General features: G+C 43.4%; 3 protein-coding genes across 5 annotated transcripts in view; 1 reads left to right on the top strand and 2 right to left on the bottom strand.

Moving 5' to 3' along the window:
* The window catches only part of CYFIP2 (cytoplasmic FMR1 interacting protein 2), a 131,639-nt gene extending 129,135 nt beyond the window's left edge, over positions 1-2,504 (bottom strand). For both annotated transcript variants that reach the window (XM_004280982.4, XM_049707786.1), the window contains exon 1: positions 2,375-2,504. The gene's annotated coding sequence lies outside the window, so the exon portion shown is untranslated. The remainder of the gene's footprint in view (positions 1-2,374) is intronic.
* The window catches only part of MED7 (mediator complex subunit 7), a 358,603-nt gene that overhangs the window by 238,698 nt on the left and 94,203 nt on the right, over positions 1-25,702 (top strand). The gene's annotated exons all lie outside the window — the stretch shown is intronic.
* Positions 17,736-25,702, bottom strand: part of ITK (IL2 inducible T cell kinase) — a 66,488-nt gene continuing 58,521 nt past the window's right edge. For both annotated transcript variants that reach the window (XM_033407921.2, XM_004280984.4), the window contains exons 16-17: positions 23,250-23,407; positions 17,736-20,265 (exon numbers count right to left, since the gene is read on the bottom strand). In XM_033407921.2, the coding sequence (XP_033263812.1) occupies positions 20,194-20,265; positions 23,250-23,407 (230 nt within the window). In that variant the 3' untranslated portion in view covers positions 17,736-20,193. The remainder of the gene's footprint in view (positions 20,266-23,249; positions 23,408-25,702) is intronic.

Genomic DNA, 25,702 nt, shown 5'->3' on the forward strand with positions numbered 1-25,702 from the left:
CCTCAAACATGGAGACTGGAGCTCGGCACTGTTTTCCAGGAGTGCGGTTCCCAATGTCAATTAGCTTGTTGCCTATTCATCACCTAATTCGGCTTGCTGATCAATGACGGCAGCGGAGGCCCACTGAATGTCCGAGAGGGCGTGATATATCACAGGGGACATGTACTGTTCCCCCGAGACCCTTTTCCAGTTTTTAAATTCTTGCCTACTGTCCTCTCTGGGCCAGCCTCTGATTTGATTGGAGTAAAACTCTCCGATCCTGGTGGATTTTACACCCTACTATTGGCCTAATACCTAAAATGAGTTTTTCCTTTTCCATTACTAGCAGGGACTGAATAAGGCAGGCTTGGGTGCCTGCAGAACCAGTCAGAACTGGCCAGGAAATATAATAAAGAAGCTTAGTGAGCAGAGCGCTAATGCCCCCAGCCAGAGGCTCAGCCTGCAGAGCTAGCCAGAGGGACTGGCTTTGTGAGTAATAACACACTCTCCTTGTGGCCTCGGAGCTGCCCTGGCAGATGGTAGCCAGTGCCAACAAGTAACTCTCTATAGGAAAGTTTCACCTCCTCCAAGTGTACACTGGGCGCTCCACAATACCCTCTAGTGACAGTAACCCCTGACCAGTTACACACACACACACACACACACACACACACACACACACACACACACACACACACACACTACTCCTATGGTATTTTTGCCCTTAGGGCTGAAGCTGCCCCTGCAGCCAGCAAACAGAGCTGACAGCTGTTAAATGTTGTCATTTCATCAAGCTGTTCCCCAAAATTGCTACCCAGCTCCCCACTCCCACTTCCAGCTCACTGCCTGAAATTCCACCATTAGAGATATCAAATATTATTTACTTAAAGCGTTGTTTCCCATTAAAATGCCTCTAAGCCTCTGTTTCCTTTCTGGTCAGATGACTTCTAAAACACCTCCTGGGTCTAATGGGAAGTTCTTGTGTATTTAGCTCTTGAGGATAAATGTGTTCACTGGCTCCTTTCTTGAAAACAATTTTTGACACGGGAGAATGGGTGGGGGGATGGTGGAGCACAGGACAGTGTATGGAACTGGAGGTGGGCAGTCTCAGGGAGGGTCACAGAGAAGGAAGGTCTGATGGTGGAGAAAACAACCTTCAAGGCCTTCACCATCCTGCCAGGGATGTGAACCTAGATTTTCGCCCTCCAACATCTGTGATCTCATGGTTGCCAGAATGGCTTGCAACGGGGCCTGTGCCCCAAAGTAACGTAAGACACCCCCTGCCCTGAAGGGGACACAGGCAGGGGGTGCCCAGGAGCTGGCAAGAAAAGATACTTGTCCCCTTCTTGGCCTGGCTGTAAGAGCCCATCAGCCCTTGGTGAGTCTTTCTGCTGTGCTGGGGAAACTAGGCAAGCAGAGGTCAAATTCCCTGGGCTGGGGAGGGCACCTGGGCAGTCCCAGCGTCCTTCTCTGCCAGGTTCTCAATACAACCATACTCCTCTCGGACCATGCTTCCCGCCGCCGTCCCCACTGGCACACGGAGAGCACGCCCTTCTCTTCCTTTTTGGACGGTGTATACCCATGGAGGGGGAGGGCTGCCCTGAAAAGCAGAAGCCTACTACTGACAGGTAGGCATCTTCCCGATTGTTCAGAGCTCGTGAAAACCCAACCTTTTCCCCAGGAGTCAGCCCACTCATCTCCTTTCCCCTACCTCCTCCCCCGCCCCCAGACAGCCGGGAGGGAGGGCGAGCTAGGCCGGAAGGTTTCAAAGCAGGTCAGGCGTGCCTCCTCTCTCATTAAAGCCCTCACCCCCAAACGCCGCCTCTTCGCCCCTCGCCCCACCCATCTCACGTTCACTGAAGGGCTCTGTGTGCCCGAGGCGGCTGCCAGGCGGGCCCAGGCGGTTCTTGCTGGCCCTGCGGGAGGCGATGGTGGCCGGAGCGGCAGAGGCGGCGGCCGGCGCTCTGCAGTACCTGAGCGCGGGGAGGCCGCCGCCGCCGCCGCCGCCGGGCTCGCGGCCGCTGCAGGTGTCTCCGATGCTCGTGATGAGCGCCGCTTCCTCCCCGGCCGGCGGCTCCGGCCCAGGCCGCGCACCTGCTGCTGCTGCCACAGCCGCCGCGCCCCAGCTCCGCCGTGCGTCGGCGCCTCCCGCAGGGGGTACGCGCCGCGGGGCCCAGGGTGGGCCGGAGGGGGCAGGGAGCTGTTCCGGGCCGGAGGCCCAGCCTCCGGGGGCTTCGGGGGCCCCCAGGCCGCGCCAGCCCAGCCGCCGTGCTGAGCACACCCCCGGGGCTGGGAGAAGAGGTGCCGGCCCCTCGAGCATTCTTACGGCCGCGTCGCCATACCCAGCAGCATCCCAGTCCTCACGCCGGCCCCAAGGCCTGCCAGCACCGCTTACCTGGGTCTGCGGCAGGTCTAGGGGAGCGGCCCGAGGCTACTGCGGTGGCCCGCGCCGGGGCGCAGGATGCTCTGCCCGGCTCCGCTCCGCTGCGGCCGCGCTGGGCCCCGCCCTCGGCCCCGCCCCTCCACCCGCCGCGGCTCCTCCTCCGCCCCCGGTATCCCGCCCCTTCGCCGTTGCGGCTGTCACACAAAGAGCAGGAAATGGCTGCGGCCGGGGTCTCTGGGCGCGCCCCTCTGCGCGGCCGGCGCATCCCGGACCTGCAACAAGGGCTCCCGCCCCGGGAGAGCCAGCCGCGCCGCTTAGGGAGAACTTGTCCCCAGGACCCCTCAGGCCTGGGAACCACACCTGCAGCAGTAGGAGGACTGAAGATTTGGGCTCCTTTCGGACCTCATTGATCTCACATTATTTCCAAGTGCTCATTTATCTCCCTAATATTTATCGAGCACCTATTTTGTTCCAAGCACCGTGCCAGGAGCTGAGGTACTGGTGTACAAAAGACAGGCCCCGGCACTTTTGGAGCTTATCATCTATTAGGAGAGATGGAGAATAAATGTACCTCGCAAATGTCCAGTTCCAACTGAGAGACGTTCTGTGAAGAAGAAGAACAGGGTGAAGTGATAGAAAATAAACCTGAGGGTTGGGGAGACGGGGCTTCCACCAATGGAGTCTGATCCCAAATGCTGTTCCTCTGTTCAAAATTACCTTCTCACCCTCCGTTTCACTTCCCTGGGGCCAAATCTCTGAAGCTGCCCTCTTTGAAGCAGGGATCTCCCTCAGCTTCATTCAGGAAGAATTAATTGCCTCATGGACAAAAAGGCAAATACGTGGTGACAGGAAGTATTTACCGGCAAAGCCCGGGAAAGAACTGAGAGGACAGGCACCTTTCTCCTCAAGACTTATCTGCTCTAAGTCTCCAAAGAAACGGTTCTCATGGAGATGCAGCCTGGTGAGCCCTCAAACCAGGTGAAAGTCAGGCAGCACCGAATTCCAACCTTGGGACCCCTGAGCAAGTCATTTCACCACTCTGTTCCTGAGGTGCCACCTTATCTACAATGTGGGGAATAAGAGTTGCCTTTCCTACTTCACAAGGTAAATAATTTGAAAGCATTTGAGACTTTTTAAAGTTAAGGGGTAAAAGTCTTGCTACAGGAGAACCTTTCTGAAATATTTCCAAAGGGCGCACAAATTTCTAGTTAATCACTCAGCTCTTCCCATCAGGGGCTATTTATAGAGGAGCCACATTACTCAACACTCAGCAAAGAACTTGTGGAAGTCTTTGCCCTCCCTGATCTCACATCATTTCCCTAGCACTCAAGATTCATGATCCTTTGTGGTTTGATGTTACATCACTCATACTAATTTAAATTGCTATTTCAGAAAGGATGACATATATATATATATATATATATATATATATATACATTCTGTCCCTGGTGCCATGTGAGAAAGCTGTGGGTGTGTTTGTGGAGGATGGCTTTAAAAACAGAAGTGAGGTTTCTTTCTTTTTTTTAATTTTTAATTTTCTGCTGTGATCCTTGGGATTTGGGGTGTCAGTGATTACAAATATCTAACAATGAGAGATTGGATTTTCATTCTATATGGCGTATTATTTTAGATGCTGTAGATTTCTGGAAGACATATTTCTCCCTGTGGTTCCTTCCTTGTCTTTTCACCTTGCAGGAACACGTTGCTTAAAAACAAAAAAGACAATTATGTATATGTTTGGTTAGATCTTGGGCAAAAATAATTCCCTGGCCCCTGAATTCTATTTGCTTGTAAGGGGAAGCGATATGGTTTTGTTGAAACCACTGTTTTGGAAATCCAGAGGCTTGCCTTTTGGTCCTGGTTTTGCAACTAAGTGATCTTAGATAAGTCACTTGACCTATGTTTCCCCATCTGTAGAGTGAAGTAGGTTGGATATACTCCAAGGTCCCCCTGCATGTGGAATACTGCATGAGTTAAAACAAAGGACATGCCCCTGCCATGCTTAAAGCATTCACTAGCTCCTCACTTCTCACAGGATGGAGCCAAACCTCCTTACTGTGGCCTCCATGATCTGGAGTCTACCTGTCCAGTCTCTTCTTCTGTGAACAAGCTTGCTGTGCTTCAGCTAAGAGGAATCTTTTAGTTCCCCAAACTTGCTGTGTTCTCTCTTGCATTTGGCCTTTGCACAAGCTAGGCTTTTTTGCTTGGACTGATCTCTCCTCCTTTCCCTACCCTTTCCACACTCTTCCCCTACAATGGTGCCTACCTTCTAGTCATCCTTCTGGTATCCACTCAGTTGTTGCTTCCTCCATGACCCCTCCACGTTTGGGTTGGGTTAGCGTCAGCTGTCCATGCTCCTATAACTCCCTGGACTTCCTCTACCTTACCACTTGTTACGCTGTGTTGTAATTGTTGGCATACTTGCCTGAATACCACCATTTGAACATAAAATCTAACAGAGCAGGGATGTGTCTTGCTCTCCATTGCATCCTCAGTGCCTAGTACATAACAGGCATTCTATTATGTAAAATAATAGAGATAATAGTAAAAGTGGGTTGAATGAATAATCGAAAGCGAAAGCTTACACGTTGCCATTGAAATTTGGAGCCATCTGTCTACTGCCTTCAGATATCCTTCCCGTCCATCCCCAGGCTGCACCATCAGCAATGAGAGGACCACAGCTATAAGGTGAGAATCGCTTCGCCCCTGGCAAAGTTGTGGGCCACGCATTGCAGTTATCTGTGTGGCAACATTGCCTTGTTTTTAGAAAAGCCCCAAGTCAGGACATCTACGTCTCCTTTTAAAATCCATCGGCAGACCCTGTTTCATAGAAACCGATAGTGGAGCATCTGAAATGGGCATAAGAACTGGTTCTGGAGAGAGAAAACATAAATATTAATATTAATAATAATGGCTAACATTTATCAAGTGCATTATCTCATTTAATATTTAAAATTATCCTATGAGGAAACTGTAGCTGTTAGTCCCATTTTATAATTGAGGAAACTAAGGCAGGTTAAATAACTTGCTCAAGGTAGTGAAACCAAAACTTATGCTTTTAACTTTTAACCAAAATTATATATAGCCTCATTTCCCCCTCCCAAACAGAATCCATGTTTTCATTACTGTGTCACCTTATTCTAAAACCACATTTAATGCAAGTTATAGAGACACATTGTATTAAAATGTTTTTAAATCAGTAATAATTTTTTTTGAAAGGAAAAGGGATATGAGATGGAGAGAAAATGTGAATATTACAAAAACTATCTCCATGTGCTTTGGGTTTGCTACAGTAGGCTCACACATTTGGTTTGTGTAGTTAAACATTCATGTAGTTAGCAGGAAAAGGGAAATTTGATGGTCAGTTGCACAATTTACATTGTCCATTAGATAAAACCTGACCACTTGCTCAAAACTTCCTTATTTTACAGATGAAAGAACTGGGGCCCAGAGAGGGGAAGAGTTGCCCAAGGCTGGCTGGACCCACACCCAGGTCTTTCCATAGGAAATGGAGTTGCCTGTTTCTTTCTTTGAAAATTTGTTAAAGCAGATATTCTACACTAACATTTATTGGATGTTTATTTGGGATTAGTCTCTGTGCCAAGTACTGTGTATGGATGGGCAAATTTTATCTTCACAAAATCCTCAGAAGTAGCTCTGTTGTTTTATAGATGAAATATTGGGGGCTTTTTTGCTATTGAAATATTGCAGATCTGTCCTGGGTCATTTGGAAATGCATTCCCTCTCTTCTCTGCTGTCTTTTTCTCACTTTGCTCACTTCTGCGACTTCTAGAGAACTGGCCTCCCCTGAAGGTCAGATATTTTACATAGAACTTGACAGCAAAGGACCTTTCATCTTTATTTAAACAAATACTATTTACCATAATTTTGGATGAGAATGGATGAGGAGAGTTTGAGCATATTCCAAACCAGATTTGGAATGCAACAACATAGCCGAGGTACAATGAGGTTGGTGCTGTGCTGCTGTATTCTCAGAGGCTGGCATAGTGGCCCTATAATCCACCCCACAGAATGGTTGGGAGCGTGGAATTTCGGAACAACAGGTCTAGCTTCAAGCCCGAATTCTGCCTGTTACTAATTATGGGACCATGAATGGTTTTCCTAAGTAACTGAGCACCGTACTCCTCATCTACAAAATTGAGATGATCATAATTGTTTCTATCCCTTGGGTTCTCGGAAGATTAAATGAAACAATCAGTGTAACACAGTAAGCAGAGCCATCATATATGCTCAAAAATGGGAGCTTTGAGAGGCATTCAAGATGGCGGAGGAGTAAGATGTGGAGATTACCTTCCTCCCCACAAATACATCAGAGATACATCTACATGTGGAACAACTTCTACAGAACACCTGAACGCTGGCAGAAGACCTCAGACTTCCCAAAATGCAAGAAACTCTCCACGTACCTGGGTAGGGCATAAGGAAAAAGAAAAAACAGAAACAAAAGAATAGGGACAGGACCTGAACCTCTGGCACTAGGAAGCCCCTTCACTGGAGGAGACGGGGGGGAGGTGGGGGGAAGCTTCGGAACCACGGAGGAGAGCACAGCAACAGGGGTGCGGAGGGCAAAGCAGAGAGATTCCCACACAGAGGATCAGTGCCGACCAGCCCTCACCAGCCCGAGAGGCTTGAATGCTCACCCGCCAGGGAGGGCGGGGTTGGGAGCAGAGGCTCGGGCTTCGAAGGTCGGATTCCAGGGAGAGGACTGGGGTTGGCTGCGTGAACACAGCGCGAAGGGGGCTAGTGCGCCACAGCTAGCCGGGAGGGAGTCCGGGAAAAGGTCTGGAGCTGCCGAAGAGGCAAGAGACCATTGTTTCAGGGTGCACGAGGAGAGGGGATTCACAGCACCGGCTAAACGAGCTCCAGAGACAGGCGCGAGCCGCGGCTATCAGCACGGACCCCAGAGACGGGCATGAGACGCTAAGGCTGCTGCTGCAGCCACCAAGAAGCCTGTGTTCAAGCACAGGTCACTACCCACACCTCCCCTCCCGAGCGCCTGTGCAGCCCGCCACTGCCAGGGTCCCGTGATCCAGGGACAACTTCCCCGGGAGAACGCACGGCGCGCATCAGGCTGGTGCAACATCCCACTGGCCTCTGCCGCCGCAGGCTCGCACTCCGTACCCCTCCCTCCCCCGGCCTGAGTGAGCCAGAGCCCCCTAATCAGCCCTCCTTTGACCCAGTCATGTCTGAGCGAAGAACAGACGCCCTCAGCCGACCTACACGCAGAGGCGGGGCCGAATCCAAAGCTGATCCCCGGGAGCTGTGCGAACAAAGAAGAGAAAGGGAAATTTCTCCCAGCAGCCTCAGGAGCAGCGGATTACACCTCCACAATCAACCTGCTGTACCCTGCATCTCTGGAATACCTGAATAGACAACGAATCATCCCAAAACTGAGGCAGTGGACTTTGGGACCAACTGTAGACTTGGGGTTTGCTGTATGGAACTGACTGGTTTCTGGTTTTATGTTTATCTTAGTTTAGTATTTAGAGTTTATTATCATTGGTAGATTTGTTTACTGATTTGGTTGCTCTCTTCCTTTTTTTTTATATGTATATATATATATATATTTTTTTTCCTTTTACTCTTTCTGTGAGAGTGTACATGTATGCTTCATTGTGTGATTTTGTCTGTATAGCTTTGCTTTTACCATTTCTCCTAGGGTTCTGTCTCTCCTTTTTTTTTTTAGTATAGTTTTTAGCACTTGTTATCATTGGTGGATTAGTGTTTTGGTTTGGTTGCTCTCTTCTTTCTTTTATTACTTTTTAATTTTTAAAATTTTTAATACTTTTCTTTTAGTTTTTATTTTAATAACTTTATTTCTTTTTATTTATTTTTTCTTTCTTTCTTTCTTTTTTTCTCCTCAGCTGTGTGGCTGACAGGGTCTTGGTGCTCTGGCCAGGTGTCAGGCCTGTGCCTCTGAGGTGGGAGAGCTGAGTTCAGGACATTGGTCCACCAGAGACCTCCCAGCTCCATGTAATATCAAACAGCGAAAGCTCTCCCAGAGATCTCTATCTCAACGCTAAGACCCAGCTCCACTCAACAACCAGCAAGCTACAGTGCTGGACACCTTATGCCAAACAACTAGCAAGACAGGAACACGACCGCACCCATTAGCAGAGAGGCTACCTAACATAATAATAAGGTCACAGACACCCCAAAAACACACCACCGGTTGCGGTCCTGCCCACCAGAAAGACAAGATCCAGCCTCATCCACCAGAACACAGGCACTAGTCCCCCCCACTAGGAAGCCTACACTACCCACTGAACCAACCTTAGCCATTGGGGGCAGACACCAAAAAAAATGGGAACAACGAACCTGCAGCCTGCGAAAAGGACACCCCAAACACAATAAGTTAAGCAAAATGAGAAGACAGAGAATCAGCAGTTGAAAGAGCAAGGTAAAAACCCACCAGTCCAAACAAGTGAAGAAGAAATAGGCAGTCTACCTGAAAAAGAATTCAGAGTAATGATAGTAAAGATGATCCAAAATCTGGGAAATAGAATGGAGAAAATACAAGAAACGTTTAACAAGGACCTAGAAGAACTAAAGAGCAAACAAACAATGATGAACAACACAATAAATGAAAGTAAAAATTCTCTAGAAGGAATCAAAAGCAGAATAACTGAGGCAGAAGAACGGATAAGTGACCTGGAAGATAAAATAGTTGAAATAACTACTGCAGAGCAGAATAAAGAAAAAGGAATGAAAAGAGTTGAGGACAGTCTTAGAGACCTCTGGGACAGCATTAAACGCACCAATCTTCAAATTATAGGGGTCCCAGAAGAAGAAGAGAAAAAGAAAGGGACTGAGAAAATATTTGAAGAGATTATAGTTGAAAATTTCCCTGACATGGGAAAAGAAAGAGTCAATCAAGTCCAGGAATTGCAGAGAATCCCGTACAGGATAAATCCAAGGAGAAACATGCCAAGACACATATTAATCAAACTATCAAAAATTAAATACAAAGAAAAAATATTAAAAGCAACAAGGGAAAAACAACAAATAACACAAAAGGGAATCCCCATAAGGTTAACAGCTGATCTTTCAGCAGAAACACTGCAAGCCAGAAGGGAGTGGCAAGACATATTTAAAGTGATGAAAGGGAAAAACCTACAACCAAGATTACTCTACTCAGCAAGGATCTCATTTACATTCGATGGAGAAATTAAAATATTTACAGACAAGCAAAAGATAAGAGAATTCAGCACCACCAAACCAGCTTTACAACAAATGCTAAAGGCACTTCTCTAGGCAGGAAACACAAGAAAAGGAAAAGACCTACAATAACAAACCCAAAACACTTAAGAAAATGGTAATAGGAGCATACATATCGATAATATTCTTAAATGTAAATGGATTAAATGCTCCAACCAAAAGACATAGACTGGCTGAATGGATACAAAAACAAGACCCATATATATGCTGTCTACGAGAGACCCACTTCAGACCTAGGGACACATAAAGACTGAAAGTGAGGGGATGGAAAAAGATATTCCATGCAAATGGAAATCTAAAGAAAGCTGGAGTAGCAATTCTCATATCTGACAAAATAGACTTTAAAATAAAGACTACTACAGGAGACTAGGAAACTACATAATGATCAAGGGATCAATCCAAGAAGAACATATAACAATTGTAAATATTTATGTACTCAACATAGGAGCACTTCAATACATAAGGCAAATGCTAACAGCCATAAAAGGGGAAATTGACAGTAACACATTCATAGAAGGGGATGTTAACACCCCACTTTCACCAATGGACAGATCATCCAAAATGAAAATAAATAAGGAAACACAAGCTTTAAATGATACATTAAATGAGATGGACTTGATTGATATTTATAGGACATTCCATCCAAAAACAACAGAATACACTTTCTTCTCAAGTGCTCATGGAACATTCTCCAGGATAGATCATATCTTGGGTCACAAATCAAGCCTTGGTAAATTTAAGAAAATTAAAATTGTATCAAGTATTGTTTCCAACCACGATGCTATGAGACTAGATATCAATTACAGGAAAATATCTGTAAAAAATACAAACACATGGAGGCTAAACAATACACTACTAAATAACCAAGAGATCACTGAAGAAATCAAAGAGGAAATCAAAAAATACATAGAAACAAGTGACAATGAAAACACGATGACCCAAAACCTATGGGATGCAGCAAAAGCAGTTCTAAGAGGGAAGTTTATAGCAATACAATCCTACCTCAAGAAACAAGAAACATCTCAAATAAACACCTAACCTTACACCTAAAGCAATTAGAGAAAGAAGAACAAAAAAACCCCAAAGTTAGCAGAAGGAAAGTGATCATAAAGATCAGATCCGAAATAAATGAAAAAGAAATGAAGGAAACAATAGCAAAGATCAATAAAACTAAAAGCTGGTTCTTTGAGAAGATAAACAAAATTGATAGACCATTAGCCAGACTCATCAAGAAAAAAAGGGAGGAGACTCAAATCAATAGAATTAGAAATGAAAAAGGAGAAGTAACAACTGACACTGCAGAAATACAAAGGATCATGAGAGATTACTACAAGCAACTATATGCCAATAAAATGGACAACCTGGAAGAAATGGACAAATTCTTAGAAGAGCACAACCTTCTGAGACTGAACCAGGAAGAAATAGAAAATATGAACAGACCAATCACAAGCACTGAAATTGAAACTGTGATTAAAAATCTTCCAGCAAACAAAAGCCCAGGACCAGATGGATTCACAGATGAATTCTATCAAACGTTTAGAGAAGAGCTCACACCTATCCTTCACAAACTCTTCCAAAATATAGCAGAGGGAGGAACACTCCTAAACTCATTCTACGAGGCCACCATCACCCTGATACCAAAAGCAGACAAAGATGTCACAAAAAAAGAAAACTACAGACCAATATCACTGATGAACATAGATGCAAAGATCCTCGACAAAATACTAGCAAACAAAATCCAAAGCACATTAAAAGGATCATACACCATGATCAAGTGGGGTTTATCCAAGGAATGCAAGGATTCTTCAATATACGCAAAGCAATCAATGTGATACACCATATTAACAAATTGAAGGAGAAAAACCATGTGATCATCTCAATAGATGCAGAAAAAGCTTTTGACAAAATTCAACACCCATTTATGATAAAAACCCTGCAGAAAGTAGGCATAGAGGGAACTTACCTCAACATAATGAAGGCCATATTTGACAAATCCACAGTCAACATCGTTCTTGATGGTGAAAACCTGAAACCATTTCCACTAAGATCAAGAACAAGACAAGGTTGCCCACTTTCAGCACTACTATTCAACATAGTTTTGGAAGTTTTAGCCACAGCAATCAGAGAAGAAACAGAAATGAAAGGAATCCAAATCAGAAGAGAAAAAGTAAAACTGTCACTGTTTGCAGATGACATGATACTATACATAGAAAATCCTAAAGATGCCACCAGAAAACTACTAGAGCTAATCAATGAATTTGGTAAAGTAGCAGGATACAAAATTAATGCTCAGAAATCTCTTTCATTCCTATATACTGATGATGAAAAATCAGAAAGAGAAATTGAGGAAACACTCCCATTTACCATTGCAAGCAAAAGAATAAAATACCTAGGAATAAACCTACCTAAGGAGACAAAAGACCTATATGCAGAAAACTATAAGACACTGATGAAAGCAATTAAAGATGATACAAACAGATGGAGAGATATACTGTGTTCCTAGATTGGAAGAATCAACATTGTGAAAATGACTCTACTACCCAAAGCAATCTACAGATTCAATGCAATCCCTATCAAACTACCAATGGCATTTTTTACAGAACTAGAACAAAAAATTTCACAATTTATGTGGAAACAAAAAAGACCCCGAATAACTAAAGCAATCTTTAGAGAGAAAAACGGGCCTGGAGGACTCAGGCTCCCTGACTTCAGACTATACTACAAAGCTCAGTAATCAAGACAGTATGGTACTGGCACAAAAACAGAAACATAGCTCAATGGAACAGGATAGAAAGCCCAGAGATAAACCCACGCACATGTGGTCACCTTATTTTTGATACAGGAGGCAAGAATATACATGAGAAAGGACAGCCTTTTCAATAAGTGGTGCTGGGGAAACTGGACAACTACGTGTAAAAGAATGAAATTAGAACACTCCCTAACACCATACACAAAAATAAACTCAAAATGGATTAAAGACCTAAATGTAAGGCCAGATACTATAAAACTCTTAGAGGAAAACATAGGCAGAACCCTCTATGACAAACATCACAGCAAGATCCTTTTTGACCCAACTCCTAGAGAAATGGCAATAGAAACAAAAATAAACAAATGGGACCTAATGAAACTTAAAAGCTTTTGCACAGCAAAGGAAACCGTAAACAAGATGAAAAGACAACCCTCAGAATGGGAGAAAATATTTACAAAAGAAGCAACTGACAAAGGATTAATCTCCAAAATTTACAAACAGCTCATGCAGGTCAATATCAAAAAAACCCAAACAACCCAATCCAAAAATGGGCAGAAGACCTCCAAAGAAGATATACAGATGGCCAACAAACACATGAAAGGTTGCTCAACATCACTAATCATTAGAGAAATGCAAATCAAAACTACAATGTGGTATCACCTCACACCAGTCAGAATGGCCATCGTCAAAAATTCTACAAACAATAAATGCTGAAGAGGGTGTGGAGAAAAGGGAACCCTCTTGCACTGTTGGTGGGAATGTAAATTGATACAGCCACTATGGAGAACAGTATGGAGGTTCTTTACAAAACTAAAAACAGGACTACCATACAACCCAGCAATCCCACTACTGGGCATATACCTGGAGAAAACCATAATTCAAAAAGAGACATGTACCACGATGTTCATGGCAGCACTATTTAAAATAGCCAGGATATGTAAGTAACGTAACTGCCCATCGACAGATGAATGGATAAAGAAGATGTGACACATATATACAATGGAATATTACTCAGCCATAAAAAGAAACGAAATTGAGTTATTTGTAGTGAGGGGGATGGACCTAGAATCTGTTATACAGAGTGAAGTAAGTCAGAAAGAGAAAAACAAATACCGTATGCTAACACATATATATGGAATCTAAAAAAAGAAAAGAAAAAAGGTTCTGAAGAACCTAGGGGCAGACTAGGAATAAAGATGCAGACATAGAGAATGGACTTGAGGACACAGGGATAGGGAAGGGTAAGCTGGGAAGAAGTAAGATAGTGGCATGGACATATATACACTACCAAATGTAAAATAGATAGCTAGTGGGAAGCAGTCACATAGCTCAGGGAGATCAGCTCGGTGCTTTGTGACCACCTAGAGGGGTGGGGTAGGGAGGATGGGAGGGAGACGCAAAAGGGAGGGGATATGGTGATATATGTATATGTATAGCTGATTCACTTTGTTATAAAGCAGAAACTAACACACCATTGTAAAACAATTATACTCCAATAAAGATGTTTAAAAAAATGGGAGCTTTTATTGTTTTTATTATTATTACCATGGTTTGAATTTGGGCGTGGTCTTTAGGAAGAATGCAGGACTTGGAATAAGATCTGAGTTCTATTCTCACTTGTGTTGTGTAGCTCTACAACCTCAGCATGCTGTGTTTCACTTCCCTTTTCTGTCAAGTGAGACCCCGTCACCCACCCTTCCATGTCAAAGCTGCTGGAGAGGTCAAACATCATCTTAAATGGGAAAGAGCTTTGAGATATACACAACAGAAAAGCAAGTAAATGTTTGTATAGCTTGTCTCAGCTTATAGACATTTGTAGTCAAAATGAATCTGAGAAAATGAAAAGGGATCAGGAACTCCTTGTTAGCTCTAGATGGTAGAGCGGGGTGTGGGTAGATGTGAACCTGGAGGGTGAGGAACCATAACCTACTAGGTTCCTTTAACTGATTCTCCAGCACCTGCTGGCTTTGGGCCCCAAGGTTCCCACTCCTAACATCCAATTAATGCAAGGGAAGAAGGTGGAATAAGATGTGTTTTTATGCATGCTGGTTTCTCTGGCCTGAAACGTTCTTCCAGACCTTCCCTTCCTTAGGAACTCCCATTTACCCTTTAAGACACAGCTCAAATATCATTTCCTCTGTGAAGCCCTCCCTGCTTCCTTGGGTATTTTCACTCTCTGTGCTCTCACTGGATCGTGACCATTGCTCCATCAGATGACCTACAGCAGTGCTCTGCAATCACAGTTGATTCTCATCATTCAGTGGTTATGTTTAATAAAGTCACCTGATTTACACATAACCTTGTTTTATGCACATTTCTGTTCAAAAACACCTTGTTTTGTATGTATTGTGGCTTCATTAACATTGAACTCACAGTCGACAGAACTATAACTCGTGCTGAGTGAAACTCATCTAACACATGTTTTCCTTATAAGATAAATCACAGCCTTCTTTCACTTACACGAGACAGCATCTCAGCTCTATGCTTGAGGGTCACTTTAAAGAGCAAAATGACCAATAAAATGTACACAAGTGCAAAAAATTTGGCACTAAATAGACCTCAAGAAGGACACTAGTTTATGGTATGAGCTGAGCTGAAACGAGAAGGCAGGGCCTCGCCTTGTTCGACCTCAGCTGGGAATGTGCCTGTAGAGTGACAAATTTTTCTCTGCTCTGGGCATGGGCGTGTCATAAATGACTGTGAAAGGGCTGCAAGAATTGACTTTGGGGTTACAGGTAGATTTTAGCGAGCAGGCAGTTTGCAAGTATAAAGTCTGCAACGCATAAATCAACTGTATTTATTTATGTGTTGGACTTCTTTACTAGCCTGAGGCTTCTTACAGAAAGGTTGGCCTGTGTACTGGATATCTTCTCTCTCTTTCTTTTTTACATTTATTTATTTTATTTTTGGCTACATTGGTCTTTGTTGCTGTGCATGGGCTTTTCTCTAGTTGTGGCGAGCCAGGGATACTCTTCGTTGTGGTGCGCGGGCTTCTCATTGCGGTGGCTTCTCTTTGTTGCGGAGCACGGGCTCTAGGCGCCCAGGCTTCAGTAGTCATGGCTCGCGGGCTCTAGAGCGCAGGCTCAGTAGTTGTGGCACACAGGCTTAGTGGCTCCGCGGCATGTGGGATCTTCTCGGACCAGGGCTCGAACCCGTGTCCCCTGCATCGGCAGGCGGATTCTTAACCACTGTGCCATCAGGGAAGCCCTGGATATCTTCTCTTGCTCCTCCAGACCTACTTCACTCTTCTCACCCTGCCCCTGCCCCTGCAGACTGACCTCTGTGGACTACTCTACTAGGATTTCTTCATCCTCTGGCTTCCAGCTGGGTTCGGCCAACAAGAAACCCCAGCAGTTGATGGGGGGAAGGGAGGAGAGTGGGGCCAGCATATCTATTCCACAGCCTCCTCCTTGTGTTGCTGCCTTGGGCTTCCTCTGTTTCTCACTAAATGTGCTGTCCTCTCGAGGCACCTTTCTCCAGCTGACTCTCTGCTTCCACAAGCGAGTGACCACTCCCGTTCCTCATTTCTTTGGACCTAGGCGTGGTAACTGTTCCTTGGCTGTTCTTTCCCTCTGTACTACTTACTATGGTTCTTCTAAACCCACACTGTGTTAAACAGTCCTTTTGAAATAGGCTTGCCTTGAATTATCATAATTTGACTGTGATGTGTTTGGTCCTCAACTGATATCTTATTCATCGTATACACCTAACACAGTGCCAAGTAATAGCAGGTGAATGGTAACAATGATCTCTAAAACTCCTCCTAACAGTATCTGTATGATTCAATTATTCCAGAAACCAACTACTCATGATGACTTGGGAAGAAATGCAAAGTCACTGAAGACACACTCATACACACACACACACACACACACACACACACACACACACACACACTGCCCATCTGGCTGAATGGGGTATGTTCTGCCTTTTCCTGAGTTTGGTGGTCTTGTGTGTTGGGAGGTTCCAGGCAGAGTAGGATCTGCAGGATAAATGCTCTCTGAGAAACCGATCTGTTCATCCGTCCTGCTCTAGAAGCTTCCTCTCTGGGTCATTTGCCAGGGGGAGTCAAGCCCAGAGGCGAGTCCCACAGAGGACTGTGTGGAAGCCACAGGCTTTCTCACTGGTGCCTGATGGTCCTCTGGGTGCATGAGCTGGCTCCAGCAGTGGATGTGGGCATTTGGTGAACTGAAAGGTACAGGGAGAGCTCAATACACCCAAACTATAATAACCCAGCCCTTATTTCACTGGGATTTTAAGAGGGAGGAGAACAGCTGTGCCTTGCTGTCCAACTGTGGCTTAAGAGCTCCGAATTACAGTTTCCACATGTCACCCACATAGCAGATGACAGAATGAGTATGAACAATAATTTGGTACTAGGAGCAAGTCAGAAATCATCTCCAGATTGGTTTCTCTTTCACCAGCTTTCCCTCTCTCAAATCCACTCTCCACACTGCTGCCACAATATATTTTTAAACACAAATTTGACCTTCTCTCCTTGTTCAATGACATTTTTCCTCTCTACAACTAGAGTTCCAACATTTTTTGTGTTTTAAAATCTAAGTCCTTGTCTACACACACACACACACACACACACACACACAGACACACACACACACACCCTTTGCCCCAGCAATGGTAAACTGATAATAGCTTCCCAATATGTTTTGTTTCCTCTATCCCTCTACCTGGAAAGTATTTCTGCCCATTGGCTTGCCTAAAAAAAGCATAATTCATCTTCAAAACTGAGTCAGAGATGATATCTTCTGTGACAGTGCTTCCCAAACTTTAATGTGCAGATGATCACCTGTAGATCTTGTTAAAATGCAGATTCTCATTCAGTGGATCTCAGGGTGGAGAGAGAATTTGCATTTCTCACAAGCTAGTAATGCTGCTGTTGCTGGTCCGGGGACCACACTTCCAGTAGCAGGTTTCTAAGAAGTTTCCACTGATGTCGCCCTTTGCCCAATAGATTCCATCACTTTTTCTGAGCTCTTCTCTACTTTGACCTTATTTCTGTTGTTGCTCTAATTGCTGTATTATAATTTTACTTGTTTATTTGTCTGCCTTCCCAACCATACCTGGAGTTTCTTAAAAGTAAAGACTGTGTCTTTTTCATCTTTGTTTCTGCAGCACTCAGTGCAGCATATCAGAGATCACAGGAAGCATTTGATATTTACCTGGTGAAACAATGTTGAACGATGTATAGTCTTTATTTGTCTGTGGAATGTGAAACTATGTAACCATTATTATTTATGGAAAACTTTTGGTTGTCTGACATTGGGATAAGTATGGACCCAGGCTATACATACCCTATTTACTAAAATGCACAGCTTTATTTGCTAGACCCAACCTTTAACTTGGTGTGATTTACAAAGCATAAGAGATATTTGTAACATTTTAACTGTGAATATTAGCAATCACTGTACACTAATAAATATTCAGTCTATCCAAATATAAATACATAGTCTCAAAAGGGCACAATGCAAAATCTATAAAATGCATCTAGAACTAAAACTTTGCATAAGGGGAATTCCCTGTGAGCACATGGCACCGTTTTCAAAATGTGAGAAGGAAAAAAAAAGCCAAAAACCAAACAGGCAGAAGTCTATTTTGCAGGACACTGAGAGGTAACCTCTTGACACATGTTAAGTTAAAGCCTCAATGATTCTGAGCTTGAACAAGATAATACCATGTAAGGGAGAATTTTTCTAAACCATACCACAGAAATCAGTCAATTCTGATGTTTTCCTTCTAGGCTGGATGTTCCCGAAATCATCTCTAATTAAAGGTTCCAAAAAAGAATGTACAAAATGCTAAAAAAGTAAACAGGGATGATTTTGGATAAGTTGAGAAATATCATCTTCTAAATGATAGTTTTTTTTTGAAGCTACCAGTTTCACAATAATTATACTTAAAAGTTGTACATCTGCATCTTCAGCCGGTCAAAATATCACATGATTTTTTAGAAAGAGCTGATTTCAACACCATCCAAAAAGAGTTTTCCCTGAACGCTGTATGAAAATTAAATCTCTCTTACATCAGGGAATACCCTTCCCCAGAAAGTGTCCAAGAAGACCGCAGCCGGCTCAAAGCTGAAGTGATAATTCAAGGAAGTATTTATACTTCTGCAGGAGAATCTTTTAAAGCTGCTTTGAAGCTCATCTACAAATTGCCTCATGCAATATGACTCTGGTGGGTTGAGTGAATCGAAGGGCTAATTACTCCTTTAGTAACTCCAACGTCATTAACTCTGATGAAGGTGAGGATACAGATGAGGAAAAAAAGATCCTATTCCAAGTTGGAGGGCTACACTGCCAGCCACCCTGGTCTATGCAGGAGCAGATTTACTTGCTGATGGTGCTGTGTTGGCTTCTTTATTGGCTCTCTAGGACTTTCCCCTCTACTGTACTTACCTCCTCAGCAATCCCTTTCACCCTCAGTAGAAGGCAGTGTTGAATAAAAATAGAGAAACTGTGCATTGCAGTCAGACAGAGGTGGGCTGTATTCTTCCTAGCTCTGTCACTTCAGGCCGGTGTCCAAGCTTTTCAAAGCCTAAGTTCCATTATCTGTAAAATGGGAATAATAATAATATCTCACTGCACTGGTGTGAACTCAGGGTGAACTGAGATTCTGCAATTAAGGCTTGTAGCTCAGTACATATTCATTTTGCATATTCAAGTGCTCAATCAACAGTAGGCATCCTTGTGCATCTTGGAAGCCCCCCACTCGGTGCCTGACTCAGTTTCCATCCAGATGGCTTGAACAAGAACAGACCTCTTACTCCTCTCTTAGAATCTGGGGAGACTTGGAAGTCTCAACCTTAAAGTTGCAAATCTCTAGGGCCTAAACCAGCTTCAGTTTCTCTGCCAGGCCACACTCCCCAGCACAAGTCTGCACTCTGCTGATGAGGATAAAAGAATGCAGAGAGGGGACTGATTCCTGGAGGTCTCAGTAAGTCAGTGTTTACGGAAGCCATGATTTCCTCCCAGGATGCCTGTGGAAGCATTCGGCACAGAAGGGGACTCAGAGTCACTTGCTTGGCTTGGTAGTAAAGACGAGCGTCCAAGTGGTTACAACCTAAGGCCTTTCCCTGTACCAGGTGTTTCCACCATCCGATGTCCTCTTTCTGCCCAGACACCAGATACCCAATACTCCAGCGGTGAGATCAGAATTGTTCACCCCAGTCGATTATGCTCCCTTCAAGGAGAGAGGTGGCAGTGTCTCTATGGCTAAAACCTCATAAAGCTGCTTCTCAGAATATCCGGCCTCTAATGTGAGCAGCTGTTCCATCGTCCTCTAAGGCAGGAAGCTGTGGTTGACAGCATCACAGAGGCAGAGCTTACTCTTTGTGACTTTAATTAACTTACTAGTTCTCCTTGAAAAAGAGTCATGCTCCTTGTTCATCTTGCCCCATATCCTGGGATTCTGTGTTGTCAGGTCAAATAAAAAATCCCTTGACCATGAACTTCAGGTCCATGTTTAAAATAACAATAAGGGTAATAATCCAGGGTGCTGCCCCATCTCTCCCTTTCTCTAAGAAGTGCAAGAAATGTTGCTTGAAAGCTGTCGATTGAGGTTTGCGCTCCACACGAGATAAGAGGCTGGAGGAAGGGTACAGACTGCTCTGGCCCTGCTCCCAGTTCAGTGGCTGAGCCTCCTGCCTGTGGCCTGGTGCCCGCCTCTATCAGGCCGCTGCCTCCGTGGCAGCTTAGGGACTGGCGCCACAGGCCAGTTGCCTCTGAGGAGTCCTGGGATGGTGGCAGCTTTTAATGCTCTGTGGTGGGAAGACCTCCTTGCCCCACTCAGGATCTGCAGCCCATGGCCTGGCACTGAGTCTCTTTTAAAGTCCCGATTCTGCAATTTCAGCCAGTTGACTCAAGAGTCTGGAGAAAGGTGGCCGGTCTTCTGGTTTCTAGAGAAGGAAGAAAAGAACTCTGTGATTTCCTTGTACTTGTGTGTCATAGCTAATTCCAAAGCAAACCAGAGTTAAACAGCAATCCCCTCTGCTGAGTTTTAAATATGTTTCTATATACATTGTATTTGAGGCCATTATGTCTTAGTTGTTAACAGCAGGTATTTTGGAATCATATGACCTGCTTTTGAATCACAGCTTTTCTACTCATTAGCTGTGTGACCTTTGAACAGGTTACTTAACCTTTTTGAACCTCAGTTTTGTCATCTGTAAAATGGGGATAATAATATTATCAATCTCATAAGGTTGTTGTAAGAATTAAATAAAATTGTATATAAAAATGCAACATAAAATAAGCACTCAGTAAGACTAAAAAAGAAAATATTTAGGTATAAATCTCATAAAATATGTACAGGGTCTATTTTAGGAAAAATATAAAATTCTAAAGATAGAAATCAAAGGAGAGCTAAATATATCGAGAAATATTCCATGTTCATGGTTAGGAAGACTTGCTATTGCTAAGATGTCATTTCTTTTCAACTTGATGTATGGATTCAACACAATCACAAGAATCCCAGCAAGTTATTTTGTAGATACTGACAAACCAACTCTAAACTCCATATGGAAAGGCCAAAGACTCAGAATAGCCAACACAATACTGAAGAAGAACAAGTTTGGAGGACTGAAACTTCCTGACTTCAAGACTTACTATAAAGCTATAGTAATCAAGAGAGCATGGTATTGGTGAAAGAATAGACAAATAGGTCAATGGAATAGAGTTGGGATCCCAGAAATAGACCCACACAAATGTAGTCAAATCTTTGACAGAGGAGCAAAGGCAATTCAATGGAGCAAGGGTAGTCTTTTCAACAAACGGTTCTAGAGCAATTGGACATCCACATGCAATACAATGACTCTAGACACAGGCCTGACACTCTTCACAAAAACTAACTCAAAATGGATCATAGAACTAAATGTAAAATGCAAAACTTATAAGACATCTAGAAGATAACATAGGAGAAAATCTGGGTGACCTTGGGTTTGGCAATGAGTTTTTAGATACAACACAAAAAGCACGATTCATAAAAGAAAAAAAATTGATGTTGAACTTTGTTAAAATTAACAACTTCTGCTCTGTAAAAGACTTCTGCTCTGTAAAAGGCACTGTTAAGTGAAAGAAAAGATAAGCCATAGGCTGGGAGAAAATGTTTTTAAAACACATATCTGATAAAGGACTTATATCCAAAATATGCAAAGACCTCTTAAAACTCAAAAGCAAGAAAACAAATAATCCTATTAAAAAATGGGCAAAGATCTAAGCAGTTACCTCATTTAAAAAAGTATACAAATGGAAAATACACATATGAAAAGATGCTCAACATCATATGTTAGGGATTTGCAAATTAAAATAACAATGAGATACCACTATATTCTTATTAAGATGGCTAAAATCAAAGCACTGACACCACCAAATGCTGGTGAGGATGTGGAGCAACAGGAACTCTCATTGCTGGTGGGAATGTGAAAATGGTAGCCATTTTGGAAGACAGTCTGGCAGTTTCTTACAAGGCTAAACATTTTCATATGCTAGTGTTATGAAACTATTCATTTCATATGATCCAGGAATGACACCACTAGATATTTACCCAATTGAGCTACAAATCTATGTTCATATAAAAACTTGCACACAAATGTTTATAGCAGCTTTATTCATAGCTGCCAAAAACTGGAAGCCACCAAGATGTCCTTCAGTAGGTGAATGGATAAAGAAACTATGGTATATCCATACAATGGAAATATTATTCAGTGATTAAAAAAAAAGTTAGCTTTCAAGCCATGAAGACATGGAGGAATCTTAAATGCATAGTTCTAAGTGGAAGAAGCCAATCTGAAAAGGCTACATACTGTATGATTCAACTATGTAACATTCTGGCAAAGGCAGAACTTGGACAATAAAAAGATCAATGGTTTCCAGGGATTTGGGAAGAAGAGGGGAAGGGATAAATAGGTGAAGCACAGTACACTTAAAGGCAGTGACACTATTCTGTATGATACTATAATGGTAGATACATGATATACATTTGTCAAAACTCACAGAACTGTACAAAAAAAGCAGTGAACCTTAATGTAAAACGTGGACTTTAGTTAATAATAATGTATCAGTGGTGGTAGAATAATTGTAACAAATGTACCACACTAATGCAAAATGTTATTTATAGGGCAGAACTCTCTGCACTCTTTGCTCAAATTTTCTATAAACCTAAAACTTCTAGACAAAGTCTATTACTTTAAAAAATTAATAAAAATTAAAAAAAGAAAAAAATACTAAATGTCAGCTATCATATCATAATGATCCGAATTTGTGTTAATTCTCTATTCAGCAACTTTCAACTGTGGTTGAAATTTAAAATTTGCTAACTCACACAAGGACATCTCATGCTAATGTGGCTTAAGGCATACACTGCCACCCAAGGATAACTGAGATGTCTGGGAGGGTGCAGAGTAATTGGCTCCCATTCTGAATTGTTGTATGAATAAACATGAATTGTATGAATTTTGTATTTGTATGAACATGTTGTATGAATTTTAATTCAGTCATTTTAATAGCTTCACAGCACCAGTGAACTTCTGTTTACCAGTTTATAGAACTAACTTCATGTATATTTAATGGTTTTATGATGTTACAGATGCTTTTTTTCTCAAAAAATTGACATAGGCCTTCCCCACTCTTCCTTTCTGACAGTATGTTGATGGCTTGTGACATTATATTACAAATCAAATAACATTTAAGGTCCCTGCCAGCTCTTCTAGGGATGAGTAACTCCTTTAGTTAATAGATGCTCAACGTCACTTTCTTGCTAATCTATTTTGTCATCCCTACTGCCTCATACTCTGAGAGGGTTCCTTTCTTCAGGGATGGGGGCAGACCCTGCAATTGCAGATTATAATGAGGCGGGGCGGGGGGAACCACTTCCTTTACTGACCTCTTTCCAGCAATGATTCATGATCTGGTAGATATGTGAGGAGGCCAGTCGAGGCTTGTATAACCGAAATCCAGTGGTGATGTCTTCCACCACTTCTGAGTTGCTTCGGTTTTCATACGGGATTTTTCCTTCACTGAAGACTTCCCACATCAGCACACCTATGAGTGTGAATAGGTGAATCGAAATGGTGAGTCGAAACAGCTAGTGATAAAGTTCCTAAATAGCGAACAAACCAACTTACCTCTAGAAATCACAGACTCCTTGACATTAAGATTCAAGTCCCTACCTCCAGAAAGTACAATATCAAAAGCCACCTGAGGCTTATTAGGCCTGTGCTATTTCTAAAGAGTGATTTCCCTACCTTTCTTTTTTTTTTTAATTTATTTTATTTATTTATAGCTGCATTGGGTCTTCATTGCTACGCGCAGGTTTTCTCTAGTTGCAGCAAGCGGGGGACCACTCTTCATTGCAGTGCACCGGCCCTCCACTGCAGTGGCTTCTCTTGTTGCAGAGCATGGGCTCCAGGTGCGTGGGCTCAGTAGTTGTGGCACACGGGCTCTAAAGCTCGGGCTCAGTAGTTGTGGCTCACGGACTTAGTTGCTCCGTGGCATGTGGGATCCTCCTGGACCAGGGCTTGAACTCGCGTCCCCTGCATTGGCAGGCGGATTCTCAACCACTGCGCCACCAGGGAAGTCCCTTCCCTACCTTTCTAGTGGTGAAGAATGTTCAAGCTCAGCCCTTTGTTATATCTAACTCAAATGCTACTACTAAAAGTTGCAGGCGATGTAAACTCAAATGTCTACACATGATATAGATGAATGGAGTGGATGAGGTCTGCATAATAGGGACTAGGGAGGACTGTGAAAAACTGGAGGTCAAAAATTCTATCCCCAAAGGGGCAGCTGTGATTTAGCTCCAGCCAGCATAGGGTACATGGGAATGAGGGCTCTGAATTGCCACATTTTCTGATTTTTTAAAGATAAGTCATAAATTGGGAGTTTTAAAATATAAACTCAATTTTTTTTTTTTTTTTTTTTTGCTGTACGCCGGCCTCTCACTGCCGTGGCCTCTCCCGTTGCGGAGTACAGGCTCCGGACGCGCAGGCTCAGCGGCCATGGCTCACGGGCCCAGCCGCTGTGCGGCATGTGGGATCTTCCCGGACCGGGGCACGAACCCGCGTCCCCTGCATCGGCAGGTGGACTCTCAATCACTGCGCCACCAGGGAAGCCCTAAACTCAATTTGATTTAAAAGAAATACTGTGTTAACCAAGCAAAAATCTTTAGGTTGTCCATTTTTGACCTCCGATTTAATCCCTTTTCCTTTTTTGCCCTCAGTAGAAATGTCACACCCAGCTTTATTATGTACTCATCTATTCATAGGTTGTCAGAGTGGGAACAGAGCTTGCAGATCACCTAATCCAGTGGTTTTCAAAGCATAGTCCAGAGATCCTGAGGGCAGAGTTTTCCAAAGTATGATCCCTAAAACATCTGAAGTTTTGAAAAATCAACTCAGAAATTTGTTCCAATGGCAGATCCTGGGCCCTAGCCCAGACAACTGGATTAGAATTTCTAAGCGATCCTCAGAAATGCCTCAGGAGTTTTGGAAATTCAGTAAATAAGACCAATTAGTACCCCAAGATGCCAGGATTTCCGGTGAGATTTCTTTGGAAAATGGGGGAAAGCTGGCTGGAAAACAATTGCTTTCATGCAAATCTTGTGATGCATTGAGGAACTGAGTAAGGCCCAAAGGGGTTAGTTGAACTTGTTTAAAATAGTGCAGTTCATACATATGGAATCTAAAAAAAGGCTCTGAAGAACCTAGGGGCAAGACAGGAATAAAGACGCAGACGTAGGGAATGGACTTGAGGTCATGGGGAAGGGGAAGGGGAAGGGGAAGCTGAGACGAAGTGAGAGAATGGCATTGACATATAAACACTACCAGATGTAAAACAGATAGTGGGAAGCAGCCGCATAGCACAGGGAGATCAGCTCATGCTTTGTGACCACCTAGAGGGGTGGGATAGGGAGGGTGGGAGGGAGACGCAAGAGGGAGGAGATATGGGGATATATGTATATGTATAGCTGATTCACTTTGTTATACAGCAGCAACTAACACAACAATGTAAAGCAATTATACTCCAATAAAGATGTTAAAAAAATAGTGCAGTTAATTAGGGGAAAAACCTCAAAATGCGTGACAAAGCCCAGTGGCCTTGAGGCAGGCAAAAGCTCTCCTCCATCCAGGTTTCTGCTTCTCAGGTTTGCCACCCCTCTATTCTGCTTCCATCGGTAAATCTCATCTTTAGACACTTCAGATGACATATCCTAGGAAGGGATGGACTTTAGCTCAACCCTCTAATTATGAGATGCAGCAGCAAAGTCCTAGGCTGACAACCTGTGGCAGAATAAACCCCATTCCGAGTCAGCAGGTGAATGTGACAAAGTGGCCCTGG

This window comes from Orcinus orca, chromosome 3, assembly GCF_937001465.1.
Source record: "Orcinus orca chromosome 3, mOrcOrc1.1, whole genome shotgun sequence".
Lineage (NCBI taxonomy): Eukaryota > Metazoa > Chordata > Mammalia > Artiodactyla > Delphinidae > Orcinus > Orcinus orca.